Below are 17,697 nucleotides of genomic sequence, written 5' to 3' on the forward strand. Positions count from 1 at the left end.
CAAAAAGGACATCCACGTTAAACAACAGAGGGCTCTCTGTATGTGACTGAGCTGTAGAAAACACCTTGACGACCAAAAACAATCTTATATAAACAGCGTGAGAATTCTCAAATAATTGCCGCTGAATATACCAAATTAATACTAGAAATGAATTCAGTTAGACACAGACAGCAGGCACAGCAACAAGACGCTGATTTGCTGCTGAGAATTGGTAAACAAATACACTGTAAGTAAGTAAAAAATGGTCAGCCAGGCAGGTGTACTACCTAGGGCTAGGCCCTAGCTAGGCCTAGCCTAGGCTAGCCTGCTTAGGCTGGCTGGCCTAATAATTGTGGGAGGGTAGGGCTAGCCTAGGCTCCTCTTGAGATATGCTGGAAATGGGCCTAGCCTGCTGTAGGTATGTAGTAGGCTAGCTAGCGAAGTGTACATAAAATTGCAGATACTGTAGGCCTGGCTGCATTATTTTTTTTCCAATCATAAAACAGTTGCAGCAGAAATTATAGAGGGTGCTGTTTTATTAGGTCAGTCAGAGCCGTAGATAGAGAGAAATCACATGACTTACACCGGCCATGTTGTCACCAAAACAAAACATTGGCCAATGGCGAGCCACAAACTAACGCGATGGGATAGGAAGTTAGCATTTATGATAGATGATTAATGCTATATATGTGAAATACCATTCATTATGTTCGGTTTGGGGTTGCTGCAATCGATCCAACAAAGGAACAAAAATGTATCAATTTCCTAAAATTCCAAAAAGGAGGAGGATTTGGGATTTTATTTAAACTTTAGCATGGCGATCAAAAAATCTTGCGTAGTAAATTATGTACCGTTCGCCCCACTTCGCAGTCATCCACCTAATACTACTACTAGGCCTAGGCAGACCTACTGTATATTTCGGTACTTCTTTGGCCTAACACCATAGTGGTAGTACTTAAATCGGCCTATAATACTATAAATATAATTACAATGATAATTAAAAAAAAGGAAGGATTTTCAAGCAGCAATGATATTTCTAAAAGATGCAATGTTGCACTTTGCTGTTAAATTAACTAAATTTCTACATGAAGTATCAGTCAAAGGTAGCTTAAATTAAAATAATAAATAATTAAAAATATAAATTGAATCCTCCAATAAAAGCGAAAACTTGTCCAAGGACTCCTGTGCTATGCAAACATGTCCCATTGTGCTTTACAAATCAATTAATTGTGCAACTAAGAAGAAATAATTTATAAAAAAAAAAAATTAAAAATTAAATATAATTGTATTTAATATTGATTGTTTTAATACATACACTAAATCAAAACGTTTAAATGTTTTACAATTACAAATCAAAAATTCAATGAATAATAATAATAATAATACAGTAATAATGATAATATTATTATAGTGTGGAGAATGCTGCTATTTTACTTACATAGGCCTAGCTTCTTGATAATATGATTAGGGCATATGTTGTACAAAAAAACAAAAATAAACTTATTTCATAAATTAAAGTTTATAATATCCAAGTCATAGGCCTAGATACAATTAATTAGAAAACTTTCATGTTATTAATATTATTTATCATACATTTACAGGCGAAATTAACATATTATCGCTGACGATTCACATTGCAACCTACTATACTCTGTCTGCACAACCTAACATTTCTCCTAGCTGCAGTGTTGGCTCAAATATATTAGGGCCTAAAATAGAGAGACGGAGCCTGCCCTACTAGAGGCTAGACTAGCCTAGGCCTCTCTAGGCTAGAAGAGTAGGCTGCTAGCAACTAGTTATAGCCTATAATAGGCCTAGATGATAGCCTTTCAAAACAAAAAGATAATCGTAACAAAAATAAAGAATCGTCTTCACTTTATCTTCTCAAAATAATACAGCATGTTGGTTAATTAACTTCCAAAGTTAGGTAAATATGATTATATATGATATTTACAATGATATATTAAAATCCCATAATTGAATTGTCCTTATGAACAGAATAAATGAAAGAAAGTTTATGCAGCATCAGTGTTATAAAGTGTTATTAAAGCTATATGCGTGCACGTCACGCTGTTTGGTGACAAAATGGCACCATACGCCAAGTTGGCCAAACTCTCTCTATCTATGGCTCTGAGGTCAGGAGAACTGATATGCATGAATATGCATACAGACTCCCCCTCGTGAAACAGAGTCAGTGGTGTATCGAGTTTTATGCGTGGATGAACGCTGTGGAATCACTAGGCCAAAATCTCTTAAATAAGCCTTAGTAATAGTAGTCAAGACTGTAAAAATTGTAGTAATATATTAGACACATTTTATGTAGGCCTACAGCATTGTCTTCGAAAGTATAAAAAAACGGAGTAGGCTAATATTGAATCTGGCACCTTATTTGAGTAGGCCTACAGCTAGGCTTTTATACAGTATGACGTGTGTGTTGTAGCAATTATATGCTCCCTATTAGTAGTACTGATTCTGAAGGACGTTAAAAAAATGCTCGGAAACAAATTACTAGTACTTCGGACACAGTTAACTTACAATTTTACAATTAAAAGTTTTTTTTATGAGAAAAAAATCCCTGCCTATTAACAGACAGTGAGCGTTTCTGTATTCTTTTGCATGATTCATTGGTTGGTAACATTTAATAAGGATTTTTGTAGAACCGTCTGTAAGTCAATCAAAGTTATTTTTACTTCCATCTGATTTTGATCGTTTTAAATATAAAGCTATTCAATATTTAATTGGGTAGACACAGCCTAAATAGTACATCATATCGTTCGTTTGTTCCTAGGTAAGATAATACGTAGGACATTTATTAAGCATATAGGCCATTGGCCCAAATACAATATAAACGAAAATCATAAAATAATCATCTTCTATGTGTGAGTATGCTATCAAAATAATGGTTTCTATTTTTGTATGCAAGATAAGTGAACTTGACAAGGTTATAATATATATTTTGATTTTTAGAGGACATTAATAAAGTAAATTTTTCTATTGAAAGAAAGTTTACATAATATGGTGGTAAATATTTTTTTCTTAATTTTTCATAAAAGGGACATTGTAAAATAAAATGGAACTCATCTTCAACCAAATCATAATTACATAGTTTAAATACTCATTCGTTTCTTGGTGTTTTTGCCCATCTTCCCCTTTCAACCTCAAGGTCAAGAACACCTAATCTCAACTTTGTCATAATTGTTTTCATTTTTAAATTCTCAATATAAAGATGGAAACTTTCTAAATAAATGTCACTTTTGAATACACAATAATATTTAAGTCTTGAAAATGATTTTATATTCTCAAGAAAATTTTGCCGTTCAATGTCCTTAAGATGTAACTTAATATCATTAATGAAACTTCTCTGATCATCTACATTTTGTGCAATCCACACATAACCAAAGCCCACAGAAAAAAGTAAATTTCTAACTTGCATCGCCCAACAATTCTCATTTCGTTCTATTTTTCTTATCTGTAAATCATAACATTTTACTAAGTACCTGCTCTGATCAGTGTGGATAATGTATATCCAAAATCGAATTATATTAAGTATAATTATAGATATGGATAACCGTAATAGATATGGAAAACCGTCCCATTTCTGATAGAATCGATATGTTGGGTGCGTTATTCCCTACACTTAAAACGTATCTACAAAACAGGCTATGGACACGTTCAATCATTTTAATGTCTTTAAAGCCCCAAATTTCTGATCCATACGTGAGAATCGGAAGTATTTTTGAGTTGAATATGTAATTCCATTCTTTGGCAGGTAGATGATTAAAATTTCGATTGATTATGGATTTCATTGAAAAGAAAGCTTTTTTTTGCTTGTATACAATTTTTGTCCTTAGCATTTTTCCAAAGACCATTAGCACTAAATAAAACACCTAGGTATTTAAATGAATTAACAATTTCTATAACGTTTCCTTTGTAACACCATTTTTCTATTTTCTGTATCTTGCCACCATTTTTAAATACCATAGCCTTAGTTTTTTCGACATTAACAGTGAGTCGCCATTCGTCACAATATTTAGAAAGTATATCAATTAAGCTCTGTAGTCCTTTAATAGTATCCCCTATCAATACAAGGTCATCTGCATAGCAAATGATTTAATAGACAATCACCGATCTGGATTTTATCTATATTGTTCGTCAAATTTAGATTTTCACTTAAATCTTGCAGAAAAATATTAAATAAAAGGGACGATAATGGTGATCCTTGTTGTGTACCGATTTCAATCTTGAACGCCTGGGTTAACTGATTACCAATTTTAATATGAGCATGCAATTTTGAGTACAATGATGTGATGACATTCATTATATTGCCCCGAACACCGATTTTCTTTAATTTATAAATAAGATTGTGCAAAATAACCAAGTGAAAACATTAGATTATACAGAATATTAATTTTACTAAAAACAAAATTGGGAATGTTTGAAAAAATTTTGATGATCATGCTATCAATACCTGGTGCTTTTCCTGTCTTTTGTGCTTTAAACGCTATTTTTACTTCATCTAGACTGATGTCTACATTTAGCTTATCATCATAGTTCGGGCTATCTATTTCTTTGTCCAAAATATTAGTAAGTGTTTGCAATTGATTGCGATCTTTGATGCTATATAGGTTACTAAAATGATCATTTCTTTAAGTTTAGACCAAAATTTACCACCTTTATCATTACCGTAAGTGCTTTGATAATATTTTGTCGACTCAACCTATAATGATTTATTTTTTTGCATTTTATTAATTTTTTATAACAATTTTTAATATTTAGATATTCCCTGAGGCAAGCCTGTTTTCGGCAATGTCTAAATTTATTCAACTTTCTTTTAACGTAATTCTTTAAAGTTGAACATTCTTCATCGTACCATGTGTTTCTATAATATTTGGACCTGAGCGCAAATTTCTTACTTTTTGTCGCGTTTGGTTTGGTGATACCTTTGCAAACGTAATCAATTGACTTTTCAAAGAAGGAAACAGCTTATTCCACTTTATTTTTACTGCTTGCCATCATAAAATTGTTGTTAATTTCGTCCATATATTTATGACACCATTTATTCTTAACTATAGGGATATAATGATCCGACCATATATATTTACATTTTATTTGGAGACCTTCATCAGCTTGATTACATATCAAATTATTAATTTTCTTTTTACATAAGATATTAAAAACGATAGGCATATGATCTGACTCAACTCTTTCGTCAGTTTTTATGCAATCACTAAGCAAATAATCGCAAACACTTTTCCCTTGATGCCCGGCGAAAGTAAATTCACTCGATTGTTCTTTATTAATTCGACTGTTTACTATCCTTAAAGATGTTTCCTTACAAAAATTCAGTAAATCGCGCCCATAATTGTTAATAATTTTGTCACAATTAACATGATGTTCAATATCGGTCTCAATATCAATGTTATAGAAATCTTCATCCCAACCAATTGGACAATCATCGTCGGACATGTAATCATTAGCATCCCCTGTTCTGCCATTGAAGTCTCTTGTTATGTATATGCTCATTGTATGCAGCTTTGTAGTATGAATATTCATTAGTAAGTGTGTCAAACAACTCGTTTGATGCATATGGGGAATTATGTGAGGTCTATAAACAAAACCTACAATTATATTTGTGCCAAAATTGACGTTAATACATATCCAAGCTATGTTTGGGCTTGCACTATGAAGCTCTTCATACTACTTTTATAGAACTACTTTTATAGAACACCATGATACCGCCTGTGTTTCTACCACTAACGTTAATTTTCTCAGGTAATTTCCAAGCACATTTATATCCACTTATATTAAAAATATTATCATCATATTTTTCCCATGTTTCAAGGAGGCCAATTATATCAAAATATGTATTATATTTGATGAAGTCAATATCGTGAAAAATATTTTTTATTCCATTTATATTCCATGAAATGTACTTAAATAAACATATACTTGTATTATGATTGTTATATAATTATCGTTGTATTCATCATTATCATAGATATTACCGTCATCATTTTGTTTATTATTATCGTAATTCTTATAATCATGATTTATGGGTTTACCGGGAGCATACTGATCATAATGTTCTGGACCATGGCCACATCCTTATTTATTGTTCAATTGTATGTACAAATCTTGTTCTTCGTCATACGTGTACACATCCCTGTCTATGAATGCTTTGTCAAATGTAAGTTTACATTTTTTTCCTGTTTTCTTTTCCTTTTCTATCAATTCAATCAGTTTCTTCCTTATTTTTCTAACTCTGGGTGTGTAATCTTCACTAACTCTGATGATGCCTGTTTCTTTCTCCACTTCATTTTCGTCTCGTTCTCTTATTTCGTTTGCCTTTTGTCTAGCCTTCGTTAGTACTTCTTCCTTTTGTTTAAACTTTTCAAATTTAGCAATTATCGGGCTTGGTTTCTATCTCGGTTTAAGTTGGTGAGCTCTTTCAATTTGCAATTCGTTTTGTATGCCATAATTTTCTTTTACATAATCCTTTATACGCCTCTCACTTTCATCCCAGTTTTCGTTTCCTTTTTCGTCGAATCCAAAAAACATCAGGTTGTTTCTTCTGCTTTGACCTTCAATGTTGTCTAGTTTAATCATGAGGGATTTGTTTGCCTTCTTTAGCTTTATATTTTCTTCTTCCAGTTCCGTTATTTTATTTTCGATCAGTTCCACAGATGTATTTATTGTTATCAATCTTTTCGTCCGTTTTCCTCATATGTTCGTCCACTTCTCTGATGCTGGCTTTTACTTCGTCAATTTGTGTGCTCATCTCATTAAATCTGCTGCTAAATTCTGAGAAGTTGTGATCCATTTTCTGGTTTAAGGCGGTGATCTGTTTTATTAATGTGTCCATTTGACTTTCCTTTTCCGTTTCTGCATTTTTATCTACGCCTCCTCCTCTTGTAGTTGGGTCTGGGTTTTTCTCCATATCACCGGCTACTATTAACAATAACGCCGTCATTAACATAGCTCGGACATTTATTTGTATCAGGCTTCTCCTATTTTCATTTTTGTTATTTCCTTCTCTTCCACTGCCGAAAAGGCCTATGCGCATTCTCCAAGCTTCAATTGATACCATGTCTACAATTGTGCTACCGTATGTCCTTTTTATCGTACATGTTGTAGCAGTATCAGTCCAGGTATTGTAAAGAAGACTTGAGTTTGTTTACTTAACACTGATAGGTAAACTTAGTTAACAAAAGGCTTCCTACTGTGCGATGGGCGTGTAATACACTTGTATTGAAGCTCCCGCTATGCTGGGTGTGGCTCAGAATAATGAAATAAAAATTAGTTTGATCTTACCCCCGAATTACACTGATCTTGACATATTCTGAACTTCCAAGTGCTTATTCAGTATATGGTCGAGGTTTGGGAACATCGTATCCCAAAAAACACATAAATAAAGACAATATCTTATTTAGAAAATTCTGTTTATTCCTTACACACATAGCGTCCTCATATCAACCATGTGTATAGATATTAACGTAAAATTAGTGTTTATAATATACCTGCTTGCTATATAATCTATGCTTTATTCATATTGAATATGAACAAAATTTTGAAAGAATTCAACATTAAAACAATACATAGAATTGTACCTGTGTGTCCGAGCATTTCTAAACATTTATCCTTTAGAATCAGTACAATAGCATTTAATTATTGCTATACACTACTCAAATAATCGACCAGAAATTCAACGCTGCCTTTTATACTTTCAAAGACCATGTTGTACGTAAACACTGCCTACTAGGCATAGGGATATTGTAGTTACAGTAATAGTCATTTACAGTAGTTCACTCTGTATCGACTACCAAGAGATTTTGGCCTACCCTAACCATTAGTTTAGTTTCTAAACTAACTCCTCCATGCCCTAACTATGCCGTAGCTTTCATATTGCACAAGCAGCGAACACCACCACTGTCACCACTCCCGAGAAGAAGTGTCAAGCATGCATGCATTTTTCATGTTAACAGTTCGCCTAAAATGACCTTAAATAGTGCCCTCTATAATTTCTGCCGGAACTGTATGGGAAAAAAATAATGTGGCCTGGCCTAGGGCCTACCTTACCTACCTACAACTAGGCCTAGGCTAGCCTAGGCTAGGTAAAGAAAAAAATGATAATGATTTAGGCCTAGGTCTATATTTAATATTAATAAACAATAATTCATTGATGTGAGTGAACTTGTCTGCCAACCAGCAAAGCAGGGGCAAAGCTTTTCCTTGTGTATGGTAATGCGATGTCAAAACCTCGCCAACTTTCAATTGACCGCCTTATTTATGCTATAATGCTATACAGGCCCATTATACATGTGAAAAGGAGATACTGTACCGCAATAGCAAAATATCAATGAATTCTCAGTAATGGGAAGCCGCATTAATTAACACATGTACTCTCGAGTGATGCTAATTTATGCGCTATATAACTGATCTTTCTTGACAATAATTTATTTGTCAACATGATAAATACAATAGGAGTCAAAGCATGAAACATTTGTCTTGAAGTAATTGTTATTGAAAATTTCTAATTTGAGATCATTTTATTAATGAATGCCAGATTCTTCATCACACATAGACTTGCAGAATATTTTGCTAAATATGCGTTAAAAAAAATGTGCAATGTGAGATGGGTGGTAAATATGTTACAAACTAAAAACTCTGCAGAAAATCATTAGGAAAATAGTTGCACAAAATGATATATTTATTTTTGAAAAATTCAGTCTCAGAAAATGAAGGAAAAGCTTTGGTGAATCAATTCAAATATTTGACCAAGGATAATAAGGTTGCCAGACAAGATAAACTTGATAGGTCGCAGTTCCGTGAAGTTCTCCAGTCAACATTCAAAATGACGGATGACATTATAATGGACCGATGTAAGTACAATTCATATCCTGCTACACTACTACTACAAATTTCCTTGATGTTTTCTAGGCTAATCCTCTGTTAGATTGTATCAATAAAGCTGTGTATTTTTAGGAAAACACTAACCATGTGAACATTACTAATCTATTCATTCTATTATAGCCAAGTCGTTATGACTCAGAACACAGTCAAGTATAACGTAACTAAAGGTTTTAAATTTGTAATTGTGCCACAAGATGAATGACGCTGTTATTCATGTTGTATTTATTCCACAAGAAACTGTACTACATCAAACCCAGTGCAAAAACAATAAAAAAACCTTATCAATATCAATTATAAAATTCTAATTTAGCAACAATGTTCGAAATACATTCACATGTGCGCAATGGGATATCTCAAGTTAATGTGTTACCTGTATCTATGTATTATGATATTAGTGATGAGGGCGTTTGATACTGATGCCGACAGCTGTGTCAATCTATCAGAGTGGATTCTCGGACTATCAGTATTTCTGAGGGGAACATTGGAAGAAACAATCGTTTGTGAGTACAGACTTAAATTGTTAATGTATACTAATAACTAAGAGAATAAATATAACAGTACTAAAACCAGTGTATATTACTGAAGTTCTTTTAAGCTTTCTTTGGCATTATGCGTGATTTGCCCATGTATGGGCATGGTGATGCAAAATCATACAGGCAAATCATGCAATACCGAAGACCTGCAATTAGGAGGTGGGATCTTTAACTACCAAACTCCACACAATATGTTTGAATGATCAGCTTTACCACTGTCATTAAAGATGGTTGATCTTATATAATGGTAACATGTCTACCCTTTAAATTTCATTGTAGGCCTACATCATACCTATTTTTGGCATCTTTGCGACTATTACTATGTTGTGACATAGATTTTAATTTTTTTAAATAGTTTGTTTCAACGTGTATGATTTAAATGGTGATGGATTCATATCAAAGGAGGAAATGTTCCACTTGCTGAAAAATTCGCTTGTCAAGCAGCCGACCGAAGAAGACCCAGATGAGGGCATCAGGGAACTAGTAGACATTAGTATTAAAAAAATGGTATTTTAATAATGTGGTACAGTACATTATCATCAGTGTGTGAATAAAAATTTTATGAGCTAATCTCTTAATCATAATAATTCTCTGTGCTGTAATGATAATAATAATATAAATATTGTATATATATAGTTTTACTCTCTAACCAATTCTGATACTCTGAACTTCTTTTAAAATCAGACAGACAGCCTTCAAATAATTAATTTTAGTATTCCTACAGTGGCATTTTCAAGGTGGTTGTGTGTGTGGGGGGTAGGGGGAAGGAATCCCATTTCCAGTCATCTGGTGGTGCTATAGACATAAAGTTTTGTACCTCAGCCCCAACTATGGTGGGTCTGAAGTGTTCTAGTCCCTCCATCTGAAAAATTCCCTTCCTGTGCCCCCTCTATTTTGAATTCCTTACTCCGTCACTGCTCTACCAATTAAGCAATGAGATCAAGTCAGTATATGCTCACAAACGCTTTTAGTTTTTCCCCTTTTTATTTTATCAAGGTATAATGGTTTATCTCTGTTTTTTTAGGATGGTGACCGTGATGGACGTTTGTCTCTTCAAGATTTTGCATCAGCTGTAAGGGAAGACTCACTTTTGTTGGAAGCCTTTGGACAATGTCTCCCTGCACCGGAAGTAAGTGACCAACATTAGCATTATTAATGAGCATAAAAAAAAAATAAAACTAAAAAAATCATTTCACTTCATTGCTTACATGGAAAATACTATCATAAAAAATATCAACGTTAGAATTTAAAATAACATTTGATTTAATATAAAAACTGGTAAAAAATCTAATTAAGACCTGTCCACCACTATCATCAAGTGGAAAAAAAATCTGTGAGTTGCTCATATATGGAAATGATGATGTCATCACACCCATATATGGCTAATCACACACTTGATAGTGTGGACAGAGTTGCTGATGAACACTGGTGAACATAATTGGTGCTCATGGAGCTGAACTGATAGAGACCAGATGATCACAGACTGTTGGACCACATTAATTCCACACTGATGGAGATCTCATGATCATAAACTAAAGAGTACCAAACATGTGATCAACATTAGGATATTATGCTGTAAATGGTAATTACAAAGATCACCATCAATATGGTACCTACCCAACATTTTTTTGACTGAGTGTATGGCTTCAAGGCCATTACAAGAATGTGCACAGTTCTTACTGTGCACAAACAATTTTGTAATATGCACAATACCACAATGACGTGGTTCAATCTTGAAAACGCAAAACTCTTGTATGTGGTCATACTAAAGACAATTACAAACATGTTCTTCAATATCGCCTTGTTAGCACATTAGTATTCTAGTTACAACTCAGCATTAGATGTGAAGTTGGTGGCAGGGGCGGATTTAGGGGCCCCCTTTTGGAAACTTAAAAAAAGACAAAAAGAAATTATTGATCGCCCAAAATGTCTCAGAGGTTATTTCTGAGCGTCTAAAAAAACACAAATTTCCCGGGGTAGTGTTTTCTCTCAATCGGCTGTCTCTTATACACATCTAGACACCCTTTTCGGACATCTCTGGATCCGCTCCTGCGTGGTATTTAAAGTAGAGCATTTGTAGCATTAGCAATATATGTTTTTAATGCATGAGTAGCATTCATCTAAACCTCAATAGTGCATGCTCTGCACATAAGTTGGATAACAGTAATATCATATAGCTATACACAACCATCTTATATTTTATGTTGTCAAAATGTGTCTGCTTGCAAAAAAAGGGAACTGCTGCAATTCTTATAATATTTTATTTTTGAAGTTTTTATTGATAAAGACAGGGAATAAAAATCAGTATAAGCTCATGCTTGGTACATAATGTGTGAAATTACAGTACTATTATTATTTAGCTTTTCCTGAAAAAATGGCAGAAATTGCCATTGTTTTTGTTCTGATTTCCCCCCCTTCTATCCCTTTTTCCTATGTTTTTGCACAGAGTTTGCACAAAATTACCATGAAATGCATAGCAATTTTCCTCAATGACATTACGCAAGGTAGACAAATTAAATTTTTTTTTTCATGTATTTTTTACTTTAAACTTTTTTAATGATTTTTAATTTTTTTTTTGGTAATTTCAATATTACTTTTCATTATGGCAAATGAGAAAAAGCCCTGTGTTCAGTTTTGGGGTTGGGGTCAAGGTAAAAGCACCCATGTTACGGCCCTCCTTAATACCAATTCTACTACCACCACTGGATATGAGAAGAAGAATTGTTTTTATGTTATTATCATTGTATATCATTATTATTACAGTAATTATTTATTGTTGTGTGTTGTTTCTTTGATGATGCAATGGTAAGGGATCAGATTTTTCCTTCAGTTGAGTTGTGGCCAGCAATTTGGTACAGCATAACCATACAGTGTTTTGGTTTTCTTGCTTGTTGATTTGATATTATATTTCTTTGGGATTTTTTCATTATTATTGTTTTTTTTTTTAATTAAAAAAAAATTTTTTTTTGTAAATTTATTTACTTAAAACAAAAATATGGAGATTTAGTGGGCAAGTGACTTATCAGGCTAGCAGACCAGCCTCAAAGGCGTCAACAGTGCTAGCAGTCACCAAGCTTCCCAGCAGGAGGTTCCAATCTCTGACTGTGAGGAGAAGAAAAGACATCTACTTAGTAATAATTTGGGACAAGCATCCCCTTCTTTGAAACCTACCAACCATGCATATTTTTTGGTGAGATATTTCACTATAAATACCTCATCCTTCAACAGTCCTCAGTAATTCAACGAATTATTTGGTTTTAGCTACTTTACAATACAGTATGACCTCAGGATTTTGGACCTACGTTGTTGATAAATGGTACTTGTTTGTTGTTGAAGATTCGTGCTGTGTGATTTTTTTTTTTTGCCAATGGACCCCCTTAATATCAGGCTAGGAGAAAGTTTTAGGCACTTAAAATGTGGTTGAAATAAAATAAATATAAAAAGCTACTATAACAGTTTGTATTACTATATTGAATTGTAATAGTCCTTTATTTTATTGCATTATCATGTACTGTATTTCATTTGACATTGTGAGTAGGCGGTACTTTCCTCACAATAAATTACTCTATAATTATTTCCTACTTTACAAATCCCAAACAAATCCCACCTACTTCAATTTTCAAGCGAAACGAAAAATGTCCACAAGGATGTGACCTGCAAATAATCCATATTTAAAAATGTTGTTATTCAATTCTTGGAATTTATATTGTGTTGGCAAAGTTAATTAAATTAGTGAAATATATATTGACAATATTAAAAACTTTCACTTTAGTGAAGAGTGCCCAAGGCTGAGCTCTGCATTTAAGTGTAAATTTGAGGTATTACACTTTGTGGAGAGACACATGTGACCATGTTTAGGGACCATGTTTAGGGACCATATGTTTTGGGGTGGTCATGTTCCGTCCCTGAACATACTTTTTTTATGGGTGACTTTTTTATTGAGTGATTACATTAAGGGCATGAATTAATGAGTGACCATGTGTTGGCCATGTTATTACGAGTGACTATACCATGCTTTTACAAGTGACCATGATTATGCCATGTGTTTGGGAGTGACTATGTTTAGGCGATGTTTTTAAAAGTGATCATGTTTAGGCCATGTTTTTATGAGTGATCATGTTTAGGCCATGTTTTTACAAGTTACTATGTTTAGGCTATTCTTTTAAAGGTGACCATGTTTTTTTTTTTGTCCTTCCTGTTTCATGGAGATTCTGCAGAGTCCAGTCATTTAGGTTCAAATCAAGAGCCATCATACTGTCATAAAGTGTAACTTGAATAATTCCAAAATGATTGGATCGGAAATGGTAACATTATATGGTGATCCCAAGACAATGCAGTGTTGCAGAATTGGGCGAATGGGGTAAGAGCAAGGTACTGGCATTATAGTTAAAGATAATTTCTTTTCCCCTCAACTTGTCTATAATGTCAGTGTTTTGTCACCTGCAACAGGTGCTTTTACAGCAGTCCAGTCACTAGCCATAGACAAGTACATTATCACTAGAACATCGCAATAGAAAACTTGTGGACTGAAGGTCATCTAGAGGTTTTCCGTTCAATTTTTGGCAACTACCCATGTTTATTTTCCCTCAGGATTTGCATGTTCGCAGCCTCTTCTATGTCTCATGCCGCATGATTTAAGGAAAAATACTACTTTTCCTGTCGTGCTATTCAAGTTTATTGGACAATGTCATACCATGAATGCAATCTCAATGTCCTTTTGAAAATATGCTGATGATGCATCCTGTAGCATTGTTTTATATTTGGTTTGATATTCATTCAACCAACAGTAAATAGTGGTACGTTTTCACTTATAAAAGTACTGTAATTATAGGGCCTGCATATAAACAACAAATTTCTGCCCATGTTTTCAAATGATATTTTAATGGGTGTTCCAGATTTTACTATGGATATTTTATTTTTTAGTAGATTCTCTATGTTACCAAAGGGGCATTTGTTCCGGCATCAAAAAAAAAAAAAAAAAAAAAAAAATTATATATAACAATGAAATACTTGAGGATAAAATGGCAGAACTTGGGTTGTCCAGGGATGTTGCTTACTGAACTCTACTATTATAGGGAAGAGGAACCGCAAACCTTCCCTTGGACCATTGGACCTCAATTGATGCTCATTCCCACTGGCAAGAGCATCCTGGATACACTCCTGAGTTGATTTATTGTAACATGGTCAGCACAACTGAATAAATTGATTCATATTTATTCTTAGGCAATGTAATAAAAACAGTTTTTGAGATAATCATACTAGTCTTTGATATTAAACTGACCAAATATTAATTATCATTAATTTGTCAAAGTAATAATGTTATTGTCTGGAAGTGCATTTGGCAAAGTATGCCCGGATACACAATGGGCAAGTGGCCAAATCAGTAAATTGTTGTCTACAATATATAAAACAAAAATTGACAATTACTAGAAGAAAACATATGAATGCATAAGTGAAGTGAAAAAAACACTTAACTTTGAAGTTTTTGAACGTATCAAACTAATGCTAGGTTTACACTATGTTCCCTTAAGGGCCCGTGCCCCCATCAGTCAAGCCGAAAAATAAAAAAGGGGGAGAAAAATTTGAGTTAAAAAGAGGAAACGGGGAAAGGGGGTGCACCCATGAGTTCAGTGGTGATCCAGCAGTGGGGGAAAGGAGAGCTTGATTATTTACCACTTATTTACACGAACCATGGTGGGGCGGAGGTGGGCGTGGCAGCGTTAACTTCATATTGTGCCCCCCCCCCCCTTGAATGATTATTATAGCAGCTTATCAACTGACATATACTGTACTTGCACTATTTATGTGCATTGCATGCCAAGTACAGTATTGCTATGTATATAATGCATATCAAAATAATATAGTTTAACAGTAATTTTGATCAACATTTCATATAAATTCCATTAATATTAGATATATAGAGTAGACTTATATAATTTACATGCCATTCATATAAGATAGGCTATATTTGTTGTTTTTCATTTGTGTTCCAAATAGTTTCCTTCTGATAGCATGAGGGTTTCATCCCACTTCACTACAGTGCCAAAACTTGGACGTAAATCCCCTGGAACAGTCCTATCCCCATCAGCATAATGTTCTAAAACTTTTCAGAATCTTAAAATGGCCCCAAACTGCCCAGGGTATGAACCCACCAAGTTGATCTTTTGACATTTTTCTACCCACTGTTGGACAGCTTAGCCCATGACTTTATGTATCCGAGAACCACCCTTCTCTCTCACTAGTTTCTGTTTAGCACCTAGGGTAATGTGCTGATGCTAATGGTAGTTGTGTAGCATCTAGAATTTAGACTGTCAATCAATTTTCTATATTTTTTAATTGGTGGTGGTTGGTTGGTGCCTTGATATAACAGGTGGTGCATGAATGGCAGGGTCCATTTAATATTACATAATATTACTAAACTATAAATATAGTAAATCTGTTACCTTTCAGAGTCTTGGATTTAAACTGTACATTGCTTTCATGGTTGTCACAGCTTCTTTCAGTGATCTTGGGTATCTTACTGATCATGTGATTATTCTTTTGCATGATCACATGACACCAATAAATCAAGATTGTGATAAGTAACACTGTTAATATGTAAATAATGGAGTCTGCAAAACATTAGCTTACTTGCTGCTATAGCGTAATGTACTAGCACTTGTAAACTTTTTTAGTTTTGCAACACTGGCAAGCTTTCCAAAATACTCTTCCGCATGTTTAATATGCTCTTTTGGTAATATAGGTACCATATCAGTGGATGGGAGAACTTCAAACCTGGTTCTCTTAAGAATGGGATGCTAAAATCGGTGTTTTCATCAGCATCACTTCCGTAATCACAGCCTAACACTGGTCTTTTGTTTGAAATTTCAGATAAAAGACAGATTTCTGGCAACCCTATCAACAAAGTTGTAATAGATGAAATGTTCAGAAGATAAACTTTCAGCTTTCAACCAGAATTGGATGCCTTTGAAGCATTTGCACAAATCCCAACTTTGGGAAATATTGTTAATTCAATGAAATATATATTGTTAAAATATTGAGAAAAATTCTGTAAAACAGCGAAAATTAATTGTTTCATCTGGAGTTGATGAATTTAGTATTTTAACAAACTTTTTGAAGATTTGTTACAGAATTTATCAACGATATTATACTTTCAAAATGAATTGCGTTAGTAAATTTTAATTGCCATTTTAATTTTGTAGTATTATTTGCCTTATTAGTGAAGTTGATATTTTTATTAAATTTCTGTCATTTAAAAGAAGGAAATATATGTTCCACTAAAGCCTGGTTTCCTGAAACTCGCCCAGCCTCCCTAGGCCCCTCTATTTCAAATTCCTGGATCTGCTACTGTAGTCTGTACAAAGAATACAATATAATATAACACATTAACTTCATAAAAGTATTTATTGATTATTTTTTAATTATCAGTGTTTTGAAAGCATAATGCTATAAAATATACAGTTTATAGTATCGACTTACTTATTTAAAAGTCACGTAAAATTAATTTTATCTAAGTAGTTTCAATATCAACAATATAACCGCCTACTGTACAAAGTGTAAAATACTGATAACAATGAATTTTGTAAATAAATATTGCGTTGAACTGATGAATTGTTCATGTTCAATCTTTTCAGTGATTTAAAATTTCCAATTGTGGCAATATTACAATCCAATTATTAAAACAATATTTAGTCTTTATAAAAGCTATCTAAAGGCTTATTTACAGCTACAAAACATTCTTTCGCTATGTGCAATATACTGTAAACACAATAGTAGTCATGCAAGCACTGTTGGCGGTTTGTTCAACAAGTCGGTTGTATACTCAGTGAACGATAAATGCTCAGAATATTTATTATGCAACAGTTCTCAAAAAATAGAAATTACAGTAATCCTATGCCGAGTGATCTGTCATGTCATGTTCAATGTGGATCACAATACACAATATTTCTGCTCCTGATATGTGCCGATGCGGTGATGTGTGTGAATCGGCCTTAAAACTGTCTGCCATGGTATACACCATCAGCATTTGCACACTCAAATGTACAAAGCAAGTACGATAAAACAGTATGGAGAAACTATGAAAGTAACTACACTCTAAGCCCGCAAGATGTAACTATGGGATAAAAAAAACCACCCTGTTCCAATACAACTCTCAGATGGGTTATTTTACTTGGATATTTGGTGATGTTTCAATGGGCCATATTTGGAATAAGTTTAGACAGATGCTTTTTACCTTGTAAAGAGTATACACTGAATAAACTTGAGTCCTGCAGCC

At 33.6% G+C, this 17,697-nt stretch overlaps 1 protein-coding gene across 1 annotated transcript; it reads left to right on the forward strand.

Annotated features, from left to right (window-relative positions):
• Window positions 1-39: 39 nt before the first annotated feature.
• LOC117101872 (EF-hand calcium-binding domain-containing protein 1-like) lies at window positions 40-17,035 on the forward strand. The gene is made up of 6 exons (XM_033241991.1): window positions 40-226; window positions 8,706-8,858; window positions 9,285-9,389; window positions 9,778-9,929; window positions 10,447-10,551; window positions 16,293-17,035. Exons 1-6 carry the CDS (start codon window positions 148-150, stop codon window positions 16,332-16,334), a joined length of 636 nt encoding a protein of 211 aa, XP_033097882.1. The 5' UTR covers window positions 40-147; the 3' UTR covers window positions 16,335-17,035.
• Window positions 17,036-17,697: the final 662 nt, after the last annotated feature.

This window comes from Anneissia japonica, unplaced genomic scaffold (assembly GCF_011630105.1).
Source record: "Anneissia japonica isolate Jap-2015-1 unplaced genomic scaffold, ASM1163010v1 scaffold1005_len2656397_cov198, whole genome shotgun sequence".
NCBI lineage: Eukaryota > Metazoa > Echinodermata > Crinoidea > Comatulida > Comatulidae > Anneissia > Anneissia japonica.